The sequence below is a fragment of the Megalops cyprinoides genome, chromosome 2 (genome assembly GCF_013368585.1).
Source record: "Megalops cyprinoides isolate fMegCyp1 chromosome 2, fMegCyp1.pri, whole genome shotgun sequence".
Lineage (NCBI taxonomy): Eukaryota > Metazoa > Chordata > Actinopteri > Elopiformes > Megalopidae > Megalops > Megalops cyprinoides.
Window position 1 is genome coordinate 47,309,282 of NC_050584.1, and position 22,497 is coordinate 47,331,778.

At 41.5% G+C, this 22,497-nt stretch overlaps 1 protein-coding gene across 7 annotated transcripts in view; it reads right to left on the bottom strand.

Moving 5' to 3' along the window:
• elavl4 (ELAV like neuron-specific RNA binding protein 4) overlaps window positions 1-22,497 on the bottom strand; it is a 65,965-nt gene that overhangs the window by 41,052 nt on the left and 2,416 nt on the right. The window contains exon 1 of one of the 7 annotated variants that reach the window (XM_036520950.1): window positions 7,324-7,768. The exons of 4 other annotated variants lie outside the window; for them this stretch is intronic. In XM_036520950.1, coding sequence (XP_036376843.1) covers window positions 7,324-7,332 — 9 coding nt within the window. In that variant the 5' untranslated portion in view covers window positions 7,333-7,768. Of the gene's footprint in view, window positions 1-5,959; window positions 6,159-7,323; window positions 7,769-22,497 lie in introns of those variants that run through there. 2 more of the 7 variants (XM_036520947.1, XM_036520946.1) reach the window with 2 other exon arrangements.

Consider the following 22,497-nt stretch of genomic DNA (forward strand, 5'->3'; position numbering starts at 1 on the left):
TTTCTTTTCCCAGGAGGCTTGCTCCATGCAACATCTACACACTCCCAATCACCACCAAGCAGACAAAGCCCATCAATAAGACCAAAAAAAAAAAGTAATTTATACACACAGCGAGAGTATAATGCCCTGCCAGGACATCAACCAAAGCATAAAATGTGAAATGCATTCACAATACAAGATTAATTTCCAACAGTACCTTGTGGGTATTGTCTTAATTGAAAAAGCTCACGGGGGACTCTCTGTCTTCATATTATAGGTTGCAGAAGATATACTGCAGGGTGATCCCCATGAAAAATTCGGGGATGGAATTTTAGTTCAATGCTCTATGATGCAAAATACACACACATTTGAAGGGGGTTGCATGCATCTTCCTCTCTTGATAACAACACAATTGTTTGGTGTATAATGTGACAATATTCCATTTACAATCCTGTATAATTACAATGCATACAATATGCTTGTTCTTTTTTTGTTTTGGGAAAATAGAGAAAAAACAACATGTTTGGAATCATTAAAAAGCTGAACAAGTCAATTACATTTCCATGCATTCTATCAGTTTTTTAATCTATTTTTGAAGCAGGGGACAGTAAGACCCCTTGCAGATATGTATTTTCCCCATTTTTCTGTCTTCTCCAGCTGAGACAAGCTCTCCAGGCAGTGATTAAATGTGCCCACAAAATTCCACCTCATTCTGCATTATGCAGCTCTCGTCAGAGAGAAAGACAGCCCCAAAAGTCAAGGCGGAGGTTATTGTATTTCCTTTATATGTGATGTGAACAACAAAGACATTTTCTCTTACATGGTCTGATGTACACAAAAAAGGTTTTTGCATCCATAGCTGTCACACCCAATCTGCCAAATCTACCATTTTAAGATGCCCGAAAATCCTCCCTCTCCCCTCTTTCTGTTATGAGCTGTGAAAGCTGCTGTCAGCTGTGGAGCCATGACCCCTGACCTCTGTGCGCTTTCTACACCCAGGCTTGGTTTGCAGATCTGCCGATCAAATGTGTTCTCTCCCCATCTCCCTTTCTTCACCTCTCCTTCCTCTGCCATCTTTTTCTTCCTCTCTCGCGCCCCCTTCGGTGCAAATGAGTGTGAATTTTATTTCTTTTTCTCCCCTCAAGAGGATTTTTTTTCCCTAGAATTTGACGAGGTAGCTTTCGCAAAAGACACATCAACCGATATTTTTCGTTCTCCAAGTAATGTTTTATGCAGTCAAACCAGCGGTGTCATTTTGCAGTATGTTACGTTGCATGTTTAATGTATAATTCATCCTGCAACAGAAATATAAATGTTTAATTTCTTTGATGCTGTTGTGCGAGTGACCTTGAAACGTCCTCGAACATCACAGCACCAGACCACTTTACTAGCATTTAAACACGACACACTAACCGCTAATGATACTGAGCCCACTGCTGCCGCCGCCGCTGCTGCTGCTTTTTTCTTGTTCTTGGGCAAAATGTAGATCAGAGGAGCATGCAGCCTGTGCACAGTCTCCAGAGGAGCTGCCACTCAAACCCAAATGTCTGTGTGAATATCACAACACAGGGGACAGAGTGGTGGAAGAGGATGGGGAAACAGACAAAACGAGAGAGCTGGGAAGACACAATGAGAAATGCTACTTTCTCCTGAGTTCAAAATAATGTGTAATATATGACCAGCAATTTAAAAAATACACATCTAAAGAAAGTCTCGCTAGTGTCTGCTGGCTGGTGGGGTATGTAGAAAATCCGTCTTGTTATCATCTTGGGAGTTTTGTGATGAAATTCTTTAGGATGTCCCTGCATATTGACCTCTTTATTTTGTTTCGATTTATTCCGTACCATTTCTTTTAAAATATTTATCTAAAAATGTGACAGTGAGCAGTGGGAGCATAGCCCTGTGTTTATTAGCAGGTTGTGTATGATAAGCATTTCCAGCTGATTATCGTCTGTCTGTGGCACTTTGAATTACCACCAAAGGAATTAGGCTTGCATTTGCAAAGCTAGTTCCCCCTTACAGCAGAATCTCTTCATTTCAGCTTTCTGAAGAAAAAGAAGGAATATAAATAAATAAATAAAAAATCACTCTAGAAGCCTATTAAATTATTAACTAAAATGTTTCTTTGATACTCATGTATATTTAGCCTTCACACAAAAGGAACACTTAAAATAAGACAGCTCGTAATTGAGACAATGGTTTGAGAGCAGCTTATTTAAATACTATTAGCTAGTAAACCCGTTTTTACCCCAGGTATGGTATCTAGATGAAATACTTACAAAACTACTGTATTGAGATATGAAAATCAATTTCAGTATTGTTTACGGTATCAGTGTTGTTGTACTTATTCATTACATTTATGAGGACATGGAAAACTACTGATATCTTATGAAGCTTACAATACCTTACCATAACAGGTCTCCTCAAATATGGCAATACAAGAGGTATTAAATTTTTTTTATCAGTGGGAAAACAATCTGTTTTATATGTTTAACAATGTAAAGCACATATTGAGGGCTAATGCAAAATGTGCATTATGAGCAATTCTCATAATCAATTATGCTTTGTGATTACCCATAAGCTATATATACGTTTGTAGATATAAATGGGTGTTGCATCTACCAGAGAAGTCTTCCCTTAAAAAAAAAAAAACTATAGTAATGGCAACACAAAGCCATTAAATGGCACTATCAAAGCCATTAAATTAGATTGTTTCCAGAGATGCAGCACACAAACATTATTTTGATTTTAAGGATATAGATTATTTTAAAGTACTCCTGACTTCTAATTCTGACACAGATGGCAACCCTATGGTGTCAGACTCGAGAAAGTGCCTGGGAGTAAACTCCGACACCATATGCTGGCAATGCATAGTCAGGAAACAGACACCCAGGTATCCAGCTATCCATTGTTTTTCAACAGTGACCTTCTTAAGTGCTGAACAGTGAGGCTGGAGACCATGCTGCAACCACAGCACAGTAATCACCAACACATTCTGTTTAAATAAAACACTGAGGAACAGAAATGTCTTTTCTGACACGTGTAGAGTGGCGCATAATTCAACTTTACATCAGTGACAATTAAAAATCGGAGGTAGAAAGGGTGACTGTGGGAGACTGCTTATATAATGTGGTAGCTGGGATGTTTCTGTGAATAGTAAGATCCAGCTGTGTCCATCATGGAAAGCTGAAAGGCCCCTGGTATGACAAAGAAATGCTGTACAGCATCATGGCTCCACTGTCTACTCCAGTCAGCCTCGCTCCTCGATTCATTTGTCTAACTCTTAATCTGGCTCCCATTCGCCTTGTCTCTCTACATCCGGCCACTTGTCAGTTATTTCCATGTCGCTGTCCACTACCACATCTCCAGCGTAACAATGGGTGAAACACATGAGAAACAGCAGCAATGAGAAGGAAGCTATGACTTCAAACACACACACACACAGTCAAAACAGCCATTTGTTCTTGAGTAATTTGTCAACTGTTTCTTATCTATTCTGATTATTAAATTAAGCTAATCTAAACGAGACAACAGCATTTATAACTGTTAATTGTTTTGTTAAAACAACAAGCAGGAAATGTATGATCACTTCTTTATACGTGTGTGTGTGTATATTGAATATTACCTCTGCTACACGGAGAATTTCAACATTTGAATAATTTCAAATTTCGAATATTCACGACTTCATACTTGAGAAAAGGAAAACGGTAAATATCTTGAAGTGGAGACTGCAAACCCATAACGGGAAAAGCCAAAATTACAGGCCCGTTTTGTTTCCAGCATGTTCTAGCTGGGTGAGAAAAGCATGCACGAACCATCACAAATAAAACCTGCGCAGCGACAACCAATGTTGGGCTGTGCTATTCATTCCCATCGAAGCCCACCTGCGCCGCCACCAGATGCAGATTAAATTTCGAACGGCAAGGACAGTTAAATAAATTGCCGTGTTCCTGTTGTGCATCAAGATGCCATATAGCTGTGACGTTCCCCTGAGACTCTGCCTGCTTAACTGGAAACCAGACCGGCGGAAAAGCGCTGAGACAGTTCCTGGAAGACAGCGCTCTTCCCAGCACCTGATACCCTGGCGCTGAAAGCAAACACCAAACCAATACCCCTCTTCCTCTTTGAGACAGCGAGGCTGTGCTTTCCATTTGCCTATCTCTTTTTTTCTCTTCGCTCTCCCCGCTAACCCTCTCTCTCTCGCTCGTGGTCTTGAGTTGACACGGCCTCAGTGTCACTCTCGTGCCAAGTCTGTTCACACCGCAGTGAGAGGTGCAAACCCCGCCACCCTCGGATCACGCACCTCACAGCTCTTTTCTCACCCCTCCCTTTTTGCATTTCAACCTTCCGCCGCACGCTCTGCACTCTCTGCACCTGCCTCCTGCTACCCCTCCACCTGCTGGCCTTTCCTTTAATATTAAACTTCTGCATCTTGACTTATTAGCATTAATACATCACCCTGGCCCGGAAGGTCAACAACGAACCATGAGGTTCTTCTCTTCCTCCTTTAGGAGTAAGTCAGCCCCTGAACGCAGCTCACTGCCCACTGCCTCAGTCAGGCAGCTCTGACAGGCAGCAGTGCAGGCGTGTGATGACTGTGCAGATGGGGTGGGGGGGGGGGGGGGTGTGGGGCTACCGAGGAAGGCTGAACGCATGCAGTTCCGCACCATAAACATTGCATCTCTCTCTCGCCCTTCCTCTCACTTTAACTCCCCCCTCTCTCTGGGGCTGAGTGACAGGCAAGCCCCTCTCCTGCAAAGCTGCAGCATCAGTAAGTGGTAGAAGGTGCCTTCGGTCTTCTGCACAGAGAATATTTCTATTGCTTTTGACGGGGTTTTACGTTCTTTTAAAATACCATTTTGATTAAATAGAAAGACATCTTGCAAACAGAAATACGGATTATGCTTCCCACTTCTTTGGAGGCAATAGGTCCCCTCCATGAATGAAATGCCTTTCCAAATCCATCAGAGCAAACACCCTGAGAAATGTTTGCCTTTTACAATGAATATTCAAAACGCTTGGCCTGAATGAACAATTGCGTAGATTTTTGCAACGCTTGACCACAGCCGAACCCCTTCCGGTCACTGCGACGGGCGAGAGGGTTTTCTGATACGGCGTACTCGCCCTGGTGTTCGCCTGCCCCGCCGCTTGGTCCCCCCCGCTCTTGATGGACGTGAGTTTAACTCAGCCCCTGGCAGGCACTGCCTCCCACCAGTCCGGTGACAGCTGGGCGAAGCTGCGACTCTGAGCCCACAGTCAACAATGAATGCACGTCTCAGAGAGAGAGGAGAGCGAGAGTAGAGAAACATGCCTCGCATGCAGAGGAGAGGCTTCCATTACCACAGGAGTCCGAGAGCTGCGCCGAGATGTTTGGAAAACATTTTAGTACGAGTACACACACACACGCACACACACACACACACACACAAGCATGCTCGCTCAGACACACACAGCTAATATTCTACTGTATCATTTTCGCAGTTCACCTATTTGTAACACATTATAGAAAATGCAAAATAAATAAACACACATGTGTTCAGAAAGGAAAGAGGATATTAAAGATGAAATACGTAAAATATCTAGAAAATTGAGTCAGACCTCACCACAACAAATAGCAAATAAAATCCATCTATACATGCTGGCACCAGATGTGATATGAATACTTAACAAAGACATGCAATAAGCCTGAAATACTGCTTCTGCGTGTCAGCCATAAATGGGTGTTCAGCCCCGACTTCTCCCTCCACTGCCTCTGGCCTCCATGCCCACTCTTCCATAGCACTCCCCAGAATCTCAAACAAAAAAGCCCCACACCTATACCCTCCTATCCCCCAGAATTTTTCATAAATCACGCCCATCAATCTAAAGAGAGAAGGAGAAAGCACAGTGAGAGTGAGACAGAGTGCTGCTGCCGCCGCTGCTGCTGCTGCTGCAGGCTGTCAGATGCAAGGGCATAACAAACGGGCTGCTGCCTCCTTACCATTTTAAACCCATTCCACTCCATTTGTGAGCCGGCAGCCGTTTTCTCTCCCACCCGAGCAAATTTTCCCCCACTTGGAGCCCTCTCTCAGTGACCGGGAGACAGAAGGCGGCTTGTGAAAGCAGGCATTCCTCCTTCCAGAGAGGCTGGGCGAGAATGCACAGGCTTCGGCATGAGCGGTGCACTGCAGCCCACTCCCAGTCTCCTCCTCATCTGTGAGGTCAGAACTGCCCCCTCTTTGGAGGAGCGCGCTGCAGTGCTCTCACTGGCTCCCGCAGCCATCCATCCCCCTGCTCTGGAAAATTAACACCTTCGCTCAGGCAGGGGCGCAGATGCACAACTGTTTGGCGAGGGGAAGATTGTGGTGCCAGCGAGCAATCAATCGCTGCTGAGCTCTTCGCTTGAGTGAGCGCAAAAGCTGATGGTTTCATAGTCACTGATGGTAACACAATGCTGGCACACCGCTGTGTAGGTAAACTAAGTGCACATGCTTTCATATTAAATTCCAACAGAAATGTACACGCATGCATGTTACTATTGACTGTGCTTTACTTGTTTCGGTGAGAGGTTCGTTTATCATTTATTTTTTACTAGTTTTTAACACACACGTTTAAAAGGGCACTACACCATTTGATCACAAACGGTTAAAAATACAAAAGGTGGATGCAATCCTTGCTCATTGTTCATTCAATGGATTTCGCTTGTGTGTGGGTTGAAATAGGTCAGTTATACCTCAATTTTAACATTCAGAAGATTTCTCTCACTGTGTAACCCATTACCCATTTAATACTTCGCTAAGAATAGCTACTCGTGTTTAATAGTGGTAATACGGAGAAAATGTGCATATTATCAGATACGCATGCCTCTCTCCTGCGCTAGGTATGCTGTTTACTGATTTTAAATCTTGCACAAATCAATGCATAGTAGAACCACGAGCGCGCGTTTCGCCTAATACTCGGTCCGTCAGTTGCATCTGATGGTATTCGCACCTTATCTTTTATACCGGCCACGGACGACGACTTGGAACCGAACAACGTGAGATTCACGCGCGTGCGTGTTTAAACACACACACACACACACACACACACGGACCCCACTATTGCAACGCGCTGCTCACCTGCAGGATCCAAACGCCAGAATCCAAAGTACATTTAACCTCTCAATAGGCAATGCGCAACCAGTAAATTACGTGAGGAAACCATTCCTACTTTTAGCATTTTAATATTGCCAAGCACAGACACTTACATTATTATTATCATCGACACAAAGTAGATATTTATAAATAACAATTATTCATTCGGAATGGAAAGGTAATTTGTAGTTTTGCGGGAGGCAAACATAAGCTTAAGTAGAATAGTACTCACCATGACCATTCTTGTTCAGCGACGTTGGAAGATGAAAAATAAAAACGAGTGGAAAAGCTTGCGGATCTTCGTTGTAGGATGAGAAATAAAGGATATGGGTACGGGGGTGGCAATCAGACCGCTGACGGAGCGCTCGATGTCCCGAGGACAGTCGGGTGTAGAGAGAGCGAATGTGAGTGAATGAACGAGAGCATGCGGCGTGTGCCCCTTCTAAGAAGCTGAGTCGTGGGTGGAATATCTCGTCCCACCTCTATTTAGGGGCTTTGCGGGAAAGAAATGGTACAAAATAAAACAAAAAAACAAAAAGGAGGAACCCTCACTGAAACGGAATTGCAAGTGCTAGCGTCCCTTTTTTCTACACCCCATTTATGGACCCATCTGTCAGTTGGGTGTAGAATCTCATTGGCTGCTCCAAAGCGGAGTAGGGGAGGTGCGCTCGTGTATGTTTTGGAGGAGGGGAGAAAAAGAGCAGGGAGAAGGGGATGCTGCGGGGGCTGAAGGGGAGGGGAGGGGGGTGATGCCGATGGGACGACTAAACCTCAGGTGCCATTGATACTTGCCGCTACAGATTGACAATGTTAATTTGACCTTTTTCTACCGACGTAAGGAGAAGGGGAGCAGCAGAGCGCTTCGCTCCCTCCGTTGAAGGCTGTGTAATGAGGATAAAACTATCATCACGGTATCCACGCGGCGAGCGCGTGGTAGCCTTATGCAAGCACACGCGAAAAAGTGGCGTGGAAACTTGAATTTTGCTCTTAAAACCTGAGCGTGACCGCCGTGTTCTTCTCTGACTGCTAGGCACCACTGCGCAATATGCACTAATTTAACCTTGATTTGAAACGATTTAATTATATCAAAACTGAAAGACATTGGATATCAATATTCTCAAACGACGCGTTAACGGACTGTGTGATATATTTAACTGCGTAAATGTACATCATTTGATGTCGGGCTGATTACTGACACCTCTGCTTCAAGGCCTGAGTTCCCTGATGATCAGAAGTACTCCGAGATTCAAAGAAACGCATTCTACAAATAAACCCTGGCTCCTACTGACTGCGGACGCATCTTCCCTTCGCTGCGAGTTTTACCATCCATCAGACGTGGGCGATGAGATGTTGCTCATGTTGCAGCGTAACCCCCTCTCCTTCTGCTCCGTTCCCCACTCCCTCCTGTCTGTTCCGTACGCTTCAACCACATTTGCTCTCCATCGCAGCTGCACGCAAGCAGCATCAATAATTAACACGCAGCCCCAGAGCTCCCACCACTGACAAAACCCATTTCGCGTCTCTGGCGGTCAGGGCTGAGGATGTTTTTTTTTTTTTTTTTTTTTTTGAGGGGGGATTAGGAGGGGTTGGAAGGATAACAGATCTCCTTTACGTTGATTCGGAAATCATCCCCGGCCCTAGCATATCTTCCTATTAGCTTTACGTCTGTAATCCTGGTGCACGCAGTACCTCTCACCACATGCTTTACTGAAGTTTCTTCTCTGTGGATAATATATTATCATTGGGGGAGGTGAGGGGATGTGGGATGATTTATCCTTTGCCTTTTTGTTAGCATTATTGTGATCGTTTATGCATATATGAATCATTTATGCATCATTTAGCTTTAAGATTAATTTGAAAGAAAAAAAAAAACTGGTGGCTTGTTTTGGTGGAAATATAGATATTTAAGTTTTTCAATTAGAAGACCACCCACTCATGCAGTTGTAAAGAAACAAATACAAAAATCTACACCATTTTTTTACACAGACAGTAATATAAAGGTTTGTTTTAGTCTCTTTTTCAATCACAATTTACTTTTAAAATCTATCTCATAAACCTTTTTTTGTCAATCATTAGCCATAATGTCCCTCCCAGGTGGCTTGATAAGAATGGCTTTTGGCATGAGAGAGCTGCAGTGACCAAGAAAGTCATAAAATATGAAGCAGATGCACCTTGTCTGGTTCCAGGCCCAGAGCGGGACAGGGCGGGTGAGCTCCAGCACGGCCTAATTCAATAACTTGGTCTGCTACATCAGCTTGGGCCTAATGCAGTCTTTTATGCAGCAGGGGCACATTTAGAGGTGTCTTACAGCAAATAATAGTGGTAACAAAAGTGTACTAAAAATGGGTGTTTTGTAAGAAAAGAAAACATGCAAAAATAATCTTATAGATTTTTCATTTTGATGTAAAACCCTGTTTGAATAATTTTTCTTAAGAAGTGTGGCCATCCGTATTCACAATAAAGTTACTCATTGTACTTAACTGATTCAATTGCTTAAAAGCCTTTAGGTCCCCATTTCTCAGTGTATTTTGCTTGTTGCAAATTCTACCACTGATACTGAAATTCATCAGCTAGTTTATTTTTTTATTCATTCAGTTTTTTTCCCTGTCCCAGACAGTTAAGACAGGGAGAAACTAGTTAGCTTCCTGATATCCATGCAGGTATTTTTTTTTTTTTTTTCAATTACAGGGCGATACTCATCGCATGCAGAAACTTGAGTCAGTCCATTAACCCCGGTGCGAGTTCAACAAACTCCAGTTTAACAAGCACTTATGGAAAATATTATAGCACTCTTCACAGCCTCCAAACTCTCCAGCACTGTTAACCCAAACCTTAATGAGCCGCAATGTTCTCAGCAGCAGCGCGTTCTGAAGCATGCATTTAATGACCGCCACAGATTTTCAATTTTTCTATTCCAATATGTATTTGGACACCGGGACCGCTCCGACACCCTTTTGCTAGGGACTAAGTACACCCAACCCTTGCTTGCACAAAAAAATGTAACTATACTGAACTGCTCTGAAGTACTCCATTCTCCACACTTCACCTCTGGCCCCTCCACCTTATTGAGTACTAAAGCCTTTCAAAACAATGTGCTTGAAATATTAACGAGCACTAAAACGGCCGCCAAAGCCTTGCTACACCCTCAATTAAAAAACAAAAGCTATGGTGTTTTCAAACCTGGAAATGCATCTGCCGGGTGACTTTTTTTTTTTTTTTTTTAGAAAAGAATTAAGAAAAGAATAAAATTTCTAATCCTATTTCTTTTTTTTTACATGGGCTACAAGAGACAAAGGACTGGAATTTTCAGTGTCACTTAGAGTTAATAATCCTGGGCCAGCTCCTTGTTCCACCTGCTATTGAACAAGGAGGGGAAAAAGCAGCCAGCTACAACCATTGAGTGCTGAGGATTTCAATTTGCCATGGTGCCATGAATGTCATGCTGCAGTTTAGTTTTAATATCCCTTTTCTCCTCCAAAGAATACACTTATTCCAACCAATAGGTAAAGATGAAATGAAGTTGTACCATGTGCAAGCAGGAAAAAATATTGCCATTTATCTGAAGTTGACTGAATTTAATGTTCTGTCTAGCTCATATTTTATGACTGCTTTTCTAATGCCTTACAGAAAATAATAACAGACAATAGAACATGAATGCTACTTTTTCATACTTCTGGATCTAGGTACCCATTGAAACAGCAAGCAGTAAATTAAAGAGGAGATTGAATCACTGTATTGCACTACAATGGCATCTACCTCCTCTGCCTCTCACAGTAGTTGAGGCCCTTACACAAGGATTCAGAAGAAGTAAATATGCTAATATAATGGAAGTTTTTGTACCACAGTTTCATGTGTGACAATAACAAATTGTCAGACACCAGAGATATAACGTACCACCTTCTGGTATTCAATGTTATTGTTATTTATCAATGACTGAGTGATATTTAGCTAGTACAGATTTTTTAAATAAATGGTTTCAAACAGTGAATTAAAAACTGCTAAATACATTATTGATGTTTTTTTGAAGATGTTTTGAAAGTTTTTTTTTTTTTTTTTGTCAGTTTTTATTGCCTCTTTCAACTAACTCTTCCAGTGCACCTGTGCAGTACTTGAATTAACCAGGTACTGCTATTGTTCCTTACGGAGAAGAAAATCAAAAGTAAATTAAATGAGAGAAATTAACAAAAGGGAAAAAAAGAATAATAAAATACCAGAAACATATTTTTTGTTATTATTTTTGTTTATATCTATGTTTTAAGTATGCCTATGATATATTATTATTTACACACATTTATTTTGTATTGATTTATCTGTTGTTATATTATAATGTTATATTATAGGGCTCAGTATATATATTGTGTTTTATAGGACTTTAATATTGGCTATTAAGAACTACAGGCCAAGTGCAAAGAGTCATATTCAGCTTTTTAGAAGGCTTTTGTGTACGTGTGTGTATGTGTATGTGTGTGGCGGATCTTTCCTCATTGGCGACTCAGACTGGATTGAAAGATTTCAATAGGCAGTCCACCCATGCGGGGACATTTTTGCTTGGGTCACCAGAAGTGCTGAGCAAGACGATCTGTGCAGTTCTAGTTTCCCATGGGGATCTTCTCCTCTGAAAACACACTCAATCACCTCTGCTTGAGACAGCGCAGGAAAAATACTCTTGATACTGAACTGCAAGGTTGGGTAGCATCCCATGGATGCAAACAAGACAAAGGCCCAATGCCATAATGTGCGAAATGAAATTTGTAAAACTAAGCATTATTTATAAATGCAACAAAAATGATTTTGTGGTTTATTTTCCCCAGACCTAGTCTGCGTCTGCTCCTTAATCACATCTTTCTGCAAATCAGTCATTTCCTGGATGATCTTGCTTCATGTTTCTTACTTCCTGTTTCTGAATCTGATGAGACACACTTGGGAAGGCTAGTTTGCTACAATAGAATAGAATAGAGTAGAACTGAAAAACATGCCTTTATTGTAACTGTTGTTTTCATCTATTTTTTCATGAAACAATTGTATTTCATTCAATATAAATAAAAGCATGCCTTTATTTAAAATAAATAAAAACATCAATGTGAAAATAGTAGTCATGGTAAAGTCACCATTATATCAATAACAGACTGGCTGACCAGCACTGTATCATTGATACAGTATATTGAGTGCAACTGAAAAAAATACAATTTGATTTAAACCATTTAAACCAATCCAATGTTTGCTTTCAGTGTATTTTATTGTATTATTAATGTATTATGGCCTCTAGAAAAAGTCAACAAATATTGAGAAATTAAAGCTAGGACTAGGCAATATCAAACATCGGAGGTGCTGTATAGAGCCTTCATGAATTCCATGTTCCAATAAGACATATACGATCAAAGGTCATTGCAAGGGCAGCTATTTTCAGAAAGGCCTTTAATCTCTCAAGCATCCTATTTTTCGATAAGTTTAAATGTTTCTGTGGGATGCACCTCAGGAGGTTGACCATCTGCGTTTTTTGCTGCCTGCAAACGTCAATGTAAACACCTTTTCATCGATTGCTCCTGCAAGGATAGGTGCAGATACCCTGTCTCTCAACCACACATGCCTTATTGCTGATATAGCTCTCATCTGATACATTCTCTGTCCTTGGTAAGATCCCTTCTAGCATGGATCTCACATCCATTTAGATCTTAGCATTTTTACCTGAATCTGGCTAATTTCTCTCAACTTTTTCTTGCCTATGTTCACTTGCATGTACAAAACAAATTCCCTTTTAAGGGTGAGTTTAAGGATGTATGTGTACATATGTATCTATCTGTGTATCTGTCTGTCTGTCTCCCCACATTTTAGTCAGCAATATATTTTACAGAATCCCCAGACACAGATTATTGATGAGGAATTTGCTGTCAATCCTGAGTCCAACACTCCATTTTAGCATGTTGCTGCAAAAGCAGTGAACCAATCACAGCAGAGAATGCTTTGTTGAGGCAGAAATTAGATTATTGAAATCAGTAAATCTATTTGCAAATATAATATTTTATAAATTGTATGTAACTTTTAAAACATAAGAGGTGTCTTTACTTGTTCAGAGCTTATGTACACATGAAAGAATTCCATGATAAGTTAAAATAACTGATGTGATTTGGAATCAACAGAGATAAGAAAAAAAAAACATATTTTTTCCATCTCCTTTTCACTTTCTGTCTGGTGTGTTTAAACACACAGGAGGCACAATGATAATGTTTAAAGTCTATAATTTAGTGTGGCATTACCCTTGGATGCAGTGTGTATGCACCTGTTTAATTATTCACTCTGAATCATCACAGGCTTATAAAAAGCTAGAGAAGTGTAGATTCAAAGCAAGCTGTGATCAGAAATGTATGAAGATCATGTCTTTTACTATTCATCTAAACTGAATAGCAATCAAATACTTCATAACATTTAGGATGACGTTTGATTTAAAAGTGTTTGTTTACGGACATGACTGATCCATACCATGCTCTTAATTGCACAAGTCATAAACAGTGTGAAAGTGTGGCTACGAACATTTTAATAATTAGCCTTGATTTAAAGCTTGAAATATAGATTGCAGTGGAATTCATGTGTACGTACGTAGAATAGCTAGGGACAAAAGGTTGATTTTCTTAAATCAAAATGTTTAATCCATTGAAATAACTGACAACGCAAAGTTACCAAAGCATCCAAAAGACAGCCAAAATCCAACGACAGACACAAATTAATGCTGAGTAGCCTCCTAATGTCCAGGCTGGGTTTGGATCCTTCCAGCTTTGTCTCTTTTCAGAGAATGAAAAACACACAGGACCTCTCCTGCTTCACCTCTGTATACATGCTGTGACATTTCTTATGATGAACACTAACCGGATTGGAAGTGTCATATGCCACCTGCTTTCCTGGCCCGCTCGGTCCAGAGCCCGCAGTGGCACCGACGCTTCCACTGCAATCTGTTCACCACTCACTTCCTCCCCCTGCACTTAACCATAGAATTATAGTCTGCCAGCAGAAAAGTACAGTATGTCCTCTGTTTCGAAACAAACAAATAAACAGGGCTGACAGGAACAAATAGAGTACAGCGCTCGTGAAATAAACATTAGCAGCTGATATTAATATTAAAGATTAGGTCAAACCACTGTGTTGATCTCGTCTGCTGGGCTGCACACAGAGAGAAAGCTTGTGTGCTACGCTTTGTTCTCTGACACAGACCTCTGGCAGGCCCCTTGCAGGATCAATTCTCTTTTTGAGGGATACGATTTGGAGGTACTTGGTGGCGCAATGTAGATTGACCGTCATCAGCGCACTGGCATATGTCCATTCTCCACAAGTACACAATCAATACACTGGTGTCAAAGACAGGCCATTTCTCTTAGTGCCTCTGGACAGCCAGATTACTGCATCCTCAGACAAATCAGAAAAGAGATCCAGAGCTGTACTGCAGGGACAGGGGTCCCTTCAGCTTGCCTTGCAATTTAACAGTTGTCTTAAGACCACAACCAACCATTTCAAAATCCTTATGACTTTCTGGAAGAACTGCAGAGTAAAGTTTTGTCCTCTACATGCACATCTTTTTTTGTCAGAGGACATGAATCACAACCATTTGAACTCATGTTCTTGTCATCACCTAGAGAAGCCCTTCAACAAGACATGAATACTTCATGGTGACTTCAGGACAAGGCAATGCTACATTTGTCACAGACACGTGTCATCCCCTTTAACTCAGAGCCATTTTCTACAGAGATTCTGTTTAGATCTGAGATGCGGCATGGGCTTGTCAACGAACTCAAGCCATTTTGTCTGTTGGGCAAAATTTTAGAAAAATAAAACCTGTGCAACAACAAGTAAAGATACCTCTCTGTACATGTGTATTCCATTGTTCTTTAAAAAGTGAGGCCTATTTGTAAGAAATAAACATTACTTTCTTTACTTTAATATTTGAAATGAAATTGCCTGGTCTTAACAGTGTTAGCTGGTGTGGTGCATCTACATACACAAGTTACTTCGGACTTTAATTTTTATATTTTTTACAGCACTGAAATATGAAGCCATTATGATCTAAAGTATGAATCAAAGAGAGGTAGCTGTGCATTGCTGATATGAACCCTGGCCCTGAGGTGACAGGCACAGCAAGCATTTTGGATTTGTGCTCCTTTGAGGAACAGAGGAAGCCATGCGACCTGGTATATATTACAACACAAACACCATGTTTGTTTTTGTTCTTTGTTCTTCTTCTGTTCTTCTTATTCTTTATTAATAAAAATCAGAATTATTCACATTCTCGTCTTCATTCTCTCTTATCAGGGTCAGAATGGCAGTGTTGTGGTATGCTGCAGAGAAGCCTGCTCAGTGTTTGATCCTAGCCGGAACCCCTCCATGCTCTTAGGCTGACCGCTGCGGCCCATCTGGCCAAGGGTTTAGTCTGGGGTTACTGTGGTTCCCCCTGGAGCAGGGAATTCACACTCCCTCCCAGACTGGATTGGAACAGGAGGGAAGTTTTAATCAGGAGCTGGCAGAACAGAACACTGTACCCCACTCAGGGCCTGGTCACATGGGTACCAAGAAGGAAGGGGAGGAGTCTAAGCAAAGAAGACGCCCGATTGGTGAGGTGTTATTTATCAGGCAGGGAAAGCAAAATCCCCTGAAATTGTGCTGCTATGAGAAATTATGAACCTGAAATAATGCACCCGGAAAGACCACTGTTAGTCAGCTTAATCATGATGTGAAATGATAATTGTATTTTTGGTATTGATGCTATATTGTTCCAGAGTATCAGGGTGTCAGGTTGCAGCAGAGTTGTAGTGTCCCTCCCTGGAAACTTTGGTTACGTTGGTGTGACAGTGGTAACATACTTATTTCTTTTTTCTATATGTCTTCTCTCACTCTCGCACCTCTCTCTCCCCCCTCTCTCTTTGGCTCAGGGTTGTAACTACAGCTGGTGTTGCCAGCCCCTTATGTTATTTGCCCTAACTTCCCTCCTACCGATCCAGGAAACCATGCCAGCCACCCCCCTGCACGCACATACAGACTTCTCTATGTGTGTCGAAGGGATGGGGTGGGGAGAGAGACAGAAGCCTTAATGCCTCAAGGAATAATTACCATACATAAATGCATTTTTCCCCTTCTTTAAATTGGGTTATTTCAGAAACTTGCCATTGATGTCCCAGGCAGGCTCTATGGCAGACCATTTAAACCTGAATGCCGCTGTTAGAATGGATGAATTATTTATGGCTCAGAAAACTGGTGGGGATGGTGCTTTCCCAGGGCTGTAGAAAGAAGTGTTGTGCCTCCAAGAAGTAACACTGCACTGCTGGGGACTTTCTCAATGATGCCTACAAGTAAAGGTTATACTGTATAATTAATTTATGGCAACATGTACTTTCCTGAAATATCACAAATAAATAAGTAAATTTCCAAGGATTGACAAAGGCAATTTTCGTCAGTCGGTGATAGTTTTCTCCAGTCTGTCTATCGAAATAACATGATATTTTGTGCTTTTAAGCATGACAATCCATTCCAAGATATTATTGCCCTCGTCGAAGGAAACATGGAGTGAGGCCTTGGACCCAGGCCTGACACTCACTGGAGATGAATTCCTTCCTAAAGTTAGTTCCTAAATTACCTTTTGGCTAAATGTTTCACATCTATTATACAGATCTAAGCTGAATACTGTAATTCATTGGGTTGTTTTTATTGAAGTCATGTACCTAAAGCAGTTGAGAAAATTCTAGAAAGTGTGTTGGAAGTGCCAGTATTGGAGGGTTTCCTGGAAGCTTTAATATGGAGCTAATAAAGAGATTACTTTGGGACTGCCCCAGTCAGGGTATGGCTAAGAACTACTAATGTCCCTACTGTTAGTTCTGGTCTGACTCCTGTTTGTCGGATAGGGTTTGTGCAGTGTGCATGTGTGTGTGTGTGTGTGTGCGTGTGTGTGTGTGTGTGTGTGTGCGCGTGCGTGTCATGCATGTCTGTGTGTGAGCAGTATAAACTGTGGCTCATTCCCTTAGTGCCCTTTCTCAGTTCCACTCTAATTAACAAAAATATGGCACTTATGCAGACAAGACTAAACCTTGCTGTTAGGCATCCATAAAATCAACATAACTCAGTTTTTTAAAAAAAAAATCCACATTCCTTTTTAATTACTCTGCTAACAACCGTAAAACAATTCTGAACGAATTTAAACAATAACCAAAATAATACAATTGTTTCCCACTCAGATTAACTGCACTTGAATTTTCTTAGAAATAAAAATATTAATGCTTTTATTAGTGCAGTGGTGTTTCTCCAGCTAATTTATTCAAAATCTAAAAGAAAAACACAGAAACGAAAAGGGAATCACATCTGTTAAATGTACCCGCACATGTGTCTGTTGGATAGACATCATTCACACAGCACGCAGCTTGAATTCTACCCTTGAAATGATTTCCAGAACGAACACCTAAATACATTAATCATGTAAATGTGCTGGCCGACGTGAAAGGCTATTCACCAAGAGCAACGCAGCTTGCCATTCACCTCTTTGCAGGGAGAAAGCAATGGCTGTTACTTCCAGGTCAGGGTATGCATATCCAGATGGTTGACCCTTGTCTGAGCCAGGGTTTTAGCTATTTCTCTACTACTGGCTCACAACCATCTCATTTTATATAACCATCCCCACAGGAGCACAGAGAAACACTGAAGGCCTCGTTGCACCTTTTTATGGCCGAGTTCAAGAAAGGACCACAACAAATAATTAAATGTATAATGCCAAAGTGTGACAGCCGAGTTACGTGTGCACCGCAACAGAGGGCTGTAGGGTTCCTGCTTTTAGAAGGCCTGCGCGGTGACGTGATCTCACTTCAGTCCTCCCGCCGGTAGATTATTTTAAAAAAAGCCATGCTGAGGGCCCCTGGAGGGAGCGCTGTAAAGCGTGTCTGCGGAGAGAGGGCCACCTGCCCTCCCTGGGCACAGAGCGTACCGGCCAGCCCGGTCCTCTCCTGGCTTTGGGAGGCTCTTTGCCTGGCTGGAGACACCTGCTCCTCTCAGCGGTGAGGGCTCCCCGCGGGACTCTGGCTCAGCTGTTCACAAGGCCTCCTGCAGCACCAGACCTTTTTCGCAGCGCGGCTGCCAGCTTGCCCTCGCAGCCGCCTGACGGAGATACCCATCAGTGAAATGCTGCAACAAAGAGAGGTGGGGGGGGGATTTGGAAACTATCTGGATCTCCCCTCCTCAGCCTTTTGGGGCGCAGCCAATTACGGCGTCATGTGTCAGTCAGCATCAGCGAAGGCAGCTGTTGCTGTGTCATATTTGATTGTGTGCGACGCATAAGATTCGCAGTTGTGGTAAACGGCATAAAGAAGCATAGTCTAGTTATCTTGCTCTGATTATTTCCCTGATTATCCAGCTCTTCTACAAGCTCTGCGTCAGAGTAACGTGATGTCTCGGGAATAAAACGGAGGTGACAATGACAGATTTACCGCACAATGCCGTTCAAGATGACTGTCTTTTGGGCATGTTTTGTTTTTTTGTCTCACTAATTTGGTGGGTTGCCTAATTTAAAGTGATGGTTCTTTTAAAGTAGATACTTGGCTATGTTTTGTTTGTTGCCAGCTCCATTCAGGTCAAAGAAAGGACCCCATTCATGTCTAGTCTAACAAACACAAATTGATCTAGAACTCAGTGTTCTTTTGTTCTGTGTAATTGAAAATGGAAGAATTAAATTACCATCAAGTTGACAGCATTGTCTCAGGTGATGTTAGTGACATGACATAGGCGTAGAGACAATGTCGCCATTGGATCATTATTTATTTCTTTACATGATGTAAACAAAGCTTATCGAACCTTACAGGCAACCTGACAGCTATTGCTTTCCAATAAGTGAAGTAAGCACTATCTTCTTTCCTCTTTTTCAACCACTCAGACCCAGCCCAACAGCATCATCACAACACCATCATTAGGCAACTTCAAACAAAAGCAGAAAAAAACATTATAAACACTGTTCTGCATTTAGACAATTTCTGTAGTTTACTGATGGCCTAAAAAGGGAATACGAACTTTTATGAGATGAGGAGCACAAATTAATTATAGTGTGGATTTATGGGAAGAACGCAACCTCTAACTCTTCTTCTAAATCTAGTAAAAGACTGCTAAAAGTACACATAATATCTACTCAACAGTGAGATACAGTGACCAGAAAATTAGGCTTAGAGTTTCACACAATGAATGAAACAGAAATTGTTATTTTGAATAGCTTATATTCTGCATTGTGGATTGCTGTTAAAAGAAGAGAAAAGGCAGTGGTACAGTTCACATGTACAACGCTAATGGCAAAAGTGTTTCTCGTCTCTACTTCTTTTTTTTTTTAGCTTGTAGAGGCACACGTTTCACTGCAGTTGGAGATATGCTCTCGCAGCTGTGTGGAGGTGACCGCTGATTGACCTGCAGGATAAATAGCACTTTCATATGCGGCCCTACCAAAATTGAAGATCGCTCTGCCAAAGAGCATTACCCCAGCCACAGATGACTGAGCAAGGTTTCACAACCTCTGCTGTGGGAGGGACTGCTTTATTTTCCGAGTAGTGAGATGCACCAAATGGAGACTGTATCTCCTTGCTACGGGTATAGTTTAAGAGCCTCTTCATACACTCTGTTAAATGCATGACATTGCTAAAATTGGTGATGCTATCCAATATTAATTTGATTGAAATTAAGGCATTACTCAAAAATTGGATAATTATACTGGGCTTTATCTGAGGGCTAGTTGCAAAGGTGCACTGAAAGGGTGCACTTAGCTTATTTTTCATATTGCAGAAGTGTATCAAACCAAATATATTCTTATATTATTATTTTGTCCTGCACACCCATCACGACACCCAGTATGTGGTCTTGCTTTCCAGATCTTTTAGTCTTTTTTATAGGATTTTTCCTTTCTTGCATACTGTACTTCCTCTCTCACATAAATGACAGCCTCTCAGTCTCTCTTTGTGCTGAGGAGAATGCTGCACCTGTTTGTGCAGCTTCGAGGCAGGGGTTGCGCAGCACAAATGAACTAATTTCCTGGGGTACATTAACCAGAGAAACACCGCAATCAAGAATGGAGGAAACGATGGAAACGGCAGATGGAAAGAGCTAATCATTGTTGTGAAATAGAGATGACCCTTGCAATCTCTGGAACGACAATAGGCGTTTGCCAGTCGCTAGACTATTCCCTCTCCTGTCTCCGTGTGCCGTGCTTGTTGTTGTGACGCTTCAAATGAGTTTGCGGGAAACTTTAACCCTTTTGTAATGACTGGGGAGAAAGTTAGCAAAACAGACCATAATATGACAAACAACAGCTGTATTAAAACAGACAGTCATGAAACCTGGATGGAAAACAAGAGTTTGCTTAGGGTTTTTTTCAGTTTCATTATTAGAATATTTTTTAGCAAATAATTATTTGTTATTTATCAGACTGGGTTGTGCAGTTCTGTTATACACTCATTTCCAGCTGTACTGCAGCTGTTAGCAGGAATTGAACACAGTGGCTGCTCATCTCTTCTGCAGTGGAGTGTCACTAAGCATTGATACAGAGCTAATGTCTTATAATTGCGGCTGAAGATAATTTCAAAACAATAACAGTGGGCAAAAAAGGCCACACGACTATAAAAAAACACACAAAAGAGTATCCTTGGATTTACTGAATGTCTTCGTTCCTCTTCTGAATTACAGAAAATGACTTGACTACCTGCGTCACAACAGGTACAATGCATTTACTCAATTATGGTCTTCCTTGGGCAGCTCCACCATGGTCTCCTAAATTAAAACTGGTGTGACTTAAGGTTGTATGCACATGCCACAATGGTACCTAAGAGAGACAACACTTCAGATCATTATAAACATAATGTGCAGCAGCTCTCCGACATGCGGCCGATGCACAAACTGCCATTATAGGGACATCAGTATTGGTCTGCGTGGTCCCAAACTGTGTTGCAAGTCCATTTTTTTTGATAATTTTAAAAGAAAGATAAAATCTGCCCCTCTTTGCTAGGCTTGTGAAAATTTTGTTTGTTGCCCTAGTTAAACTAGCTAGCTGAACAAGACATTCACTAAATAGGGAAATATATAGTTTGTTTTTTTTAAAACATTAATATATGGCATACACATCTGTGCGGAAAGAACTCGAAAGCTGGTCATTGTCACAGGTACCAATGTATTTTACATACTGTGTAGAGACAGAAGTCAACAGAAAGTCAGCAGCTACAGCTCCCTGAGCTACCGGTTATAGATGTTCAAAACAGAGGGCCCCTCACATCCCCAAGTAATATGCGTATGCAATGCATACAGGGGTGGGCTCCTGCCCTCCTCTGGCACAGAGCTAATATATGCAAATGATCTAGCTTTGGCTAATGCTGCACCATTAATCATAGTTGCAATGGTCTGTTCCTACTTGGTTAATCACAGTCAGTGCCACACATGCATACTGGGTTATATAAAACTCATATCTGCTGTGTTCAGTATGAAATTGAAAAGTGACACTCTGCAGTTTATCAATTTTGGGAATGAAATATGACACTGAGTGAAAACGTAACACCCTGCAGTTGTTCTTTTACAGTACTGATCATGATTCCTCCACAGCCGATGTTGTGTTGGGACACATTTACCATGGTAAAATAATGCAAAGTCATATAACCCTGTGATATAATGATCACCTGCAGCTTACAGGAAAGGTCTCACCAGTTTGATTGTGAAAGGAGCAAAGCAAAAGATCCTACCAAACAAACTGTGATCTCCATGATAATTATTACAGTGCGTCATTCCATTGTCCTTTGATATACCAATCTCAGTTCATTCCTAGTAACATCCAAATAATCAGCCGCCCCCGACACCAACATACTCCGTAACCTGGATCAATTGGAACGAACAAAGCAAGTTCTTTTATTAGCTAATGATCCCATTGATATGTTTAAAGTAGGTCCATTCTACTCTATCACCTTCTCATCCTGTGAGTCAGAAAAATTAATAAAATTCGCAATGGCTGTCAACATAAACCTAACAGGGTGTTATTGGGACTGATTGTCCTTTACACTAAGAAGCAGTTAGGTTTGTAGACCCATAATGAAATATTATCGCCAACCAGGTAACATACCATTCCTTTACCAAACATTAAAGTTTTACATATTTCTATTAAACTGGCATTCTGGCCCAAATGTATATTTTACTTTAATACTGTGGGAAGTGAGTTCCCTCTCACAGTGATAATGAGCAGCAACAACAAAATGCATGGTGGTTCACTGTTTCACAATCGTCATCTCAGTTCTTTCTGGTTGACTTCATCCTTTGGCAAACTGACTTTCAGAAAAAGGCTCGCCTTTTGATAGCCATGAAACGTATAAAGATGCTGGCTGCCAATATGGGATCTTTTCAGTAGAGAGGTATACACCTTGTGTTCTACAACCGT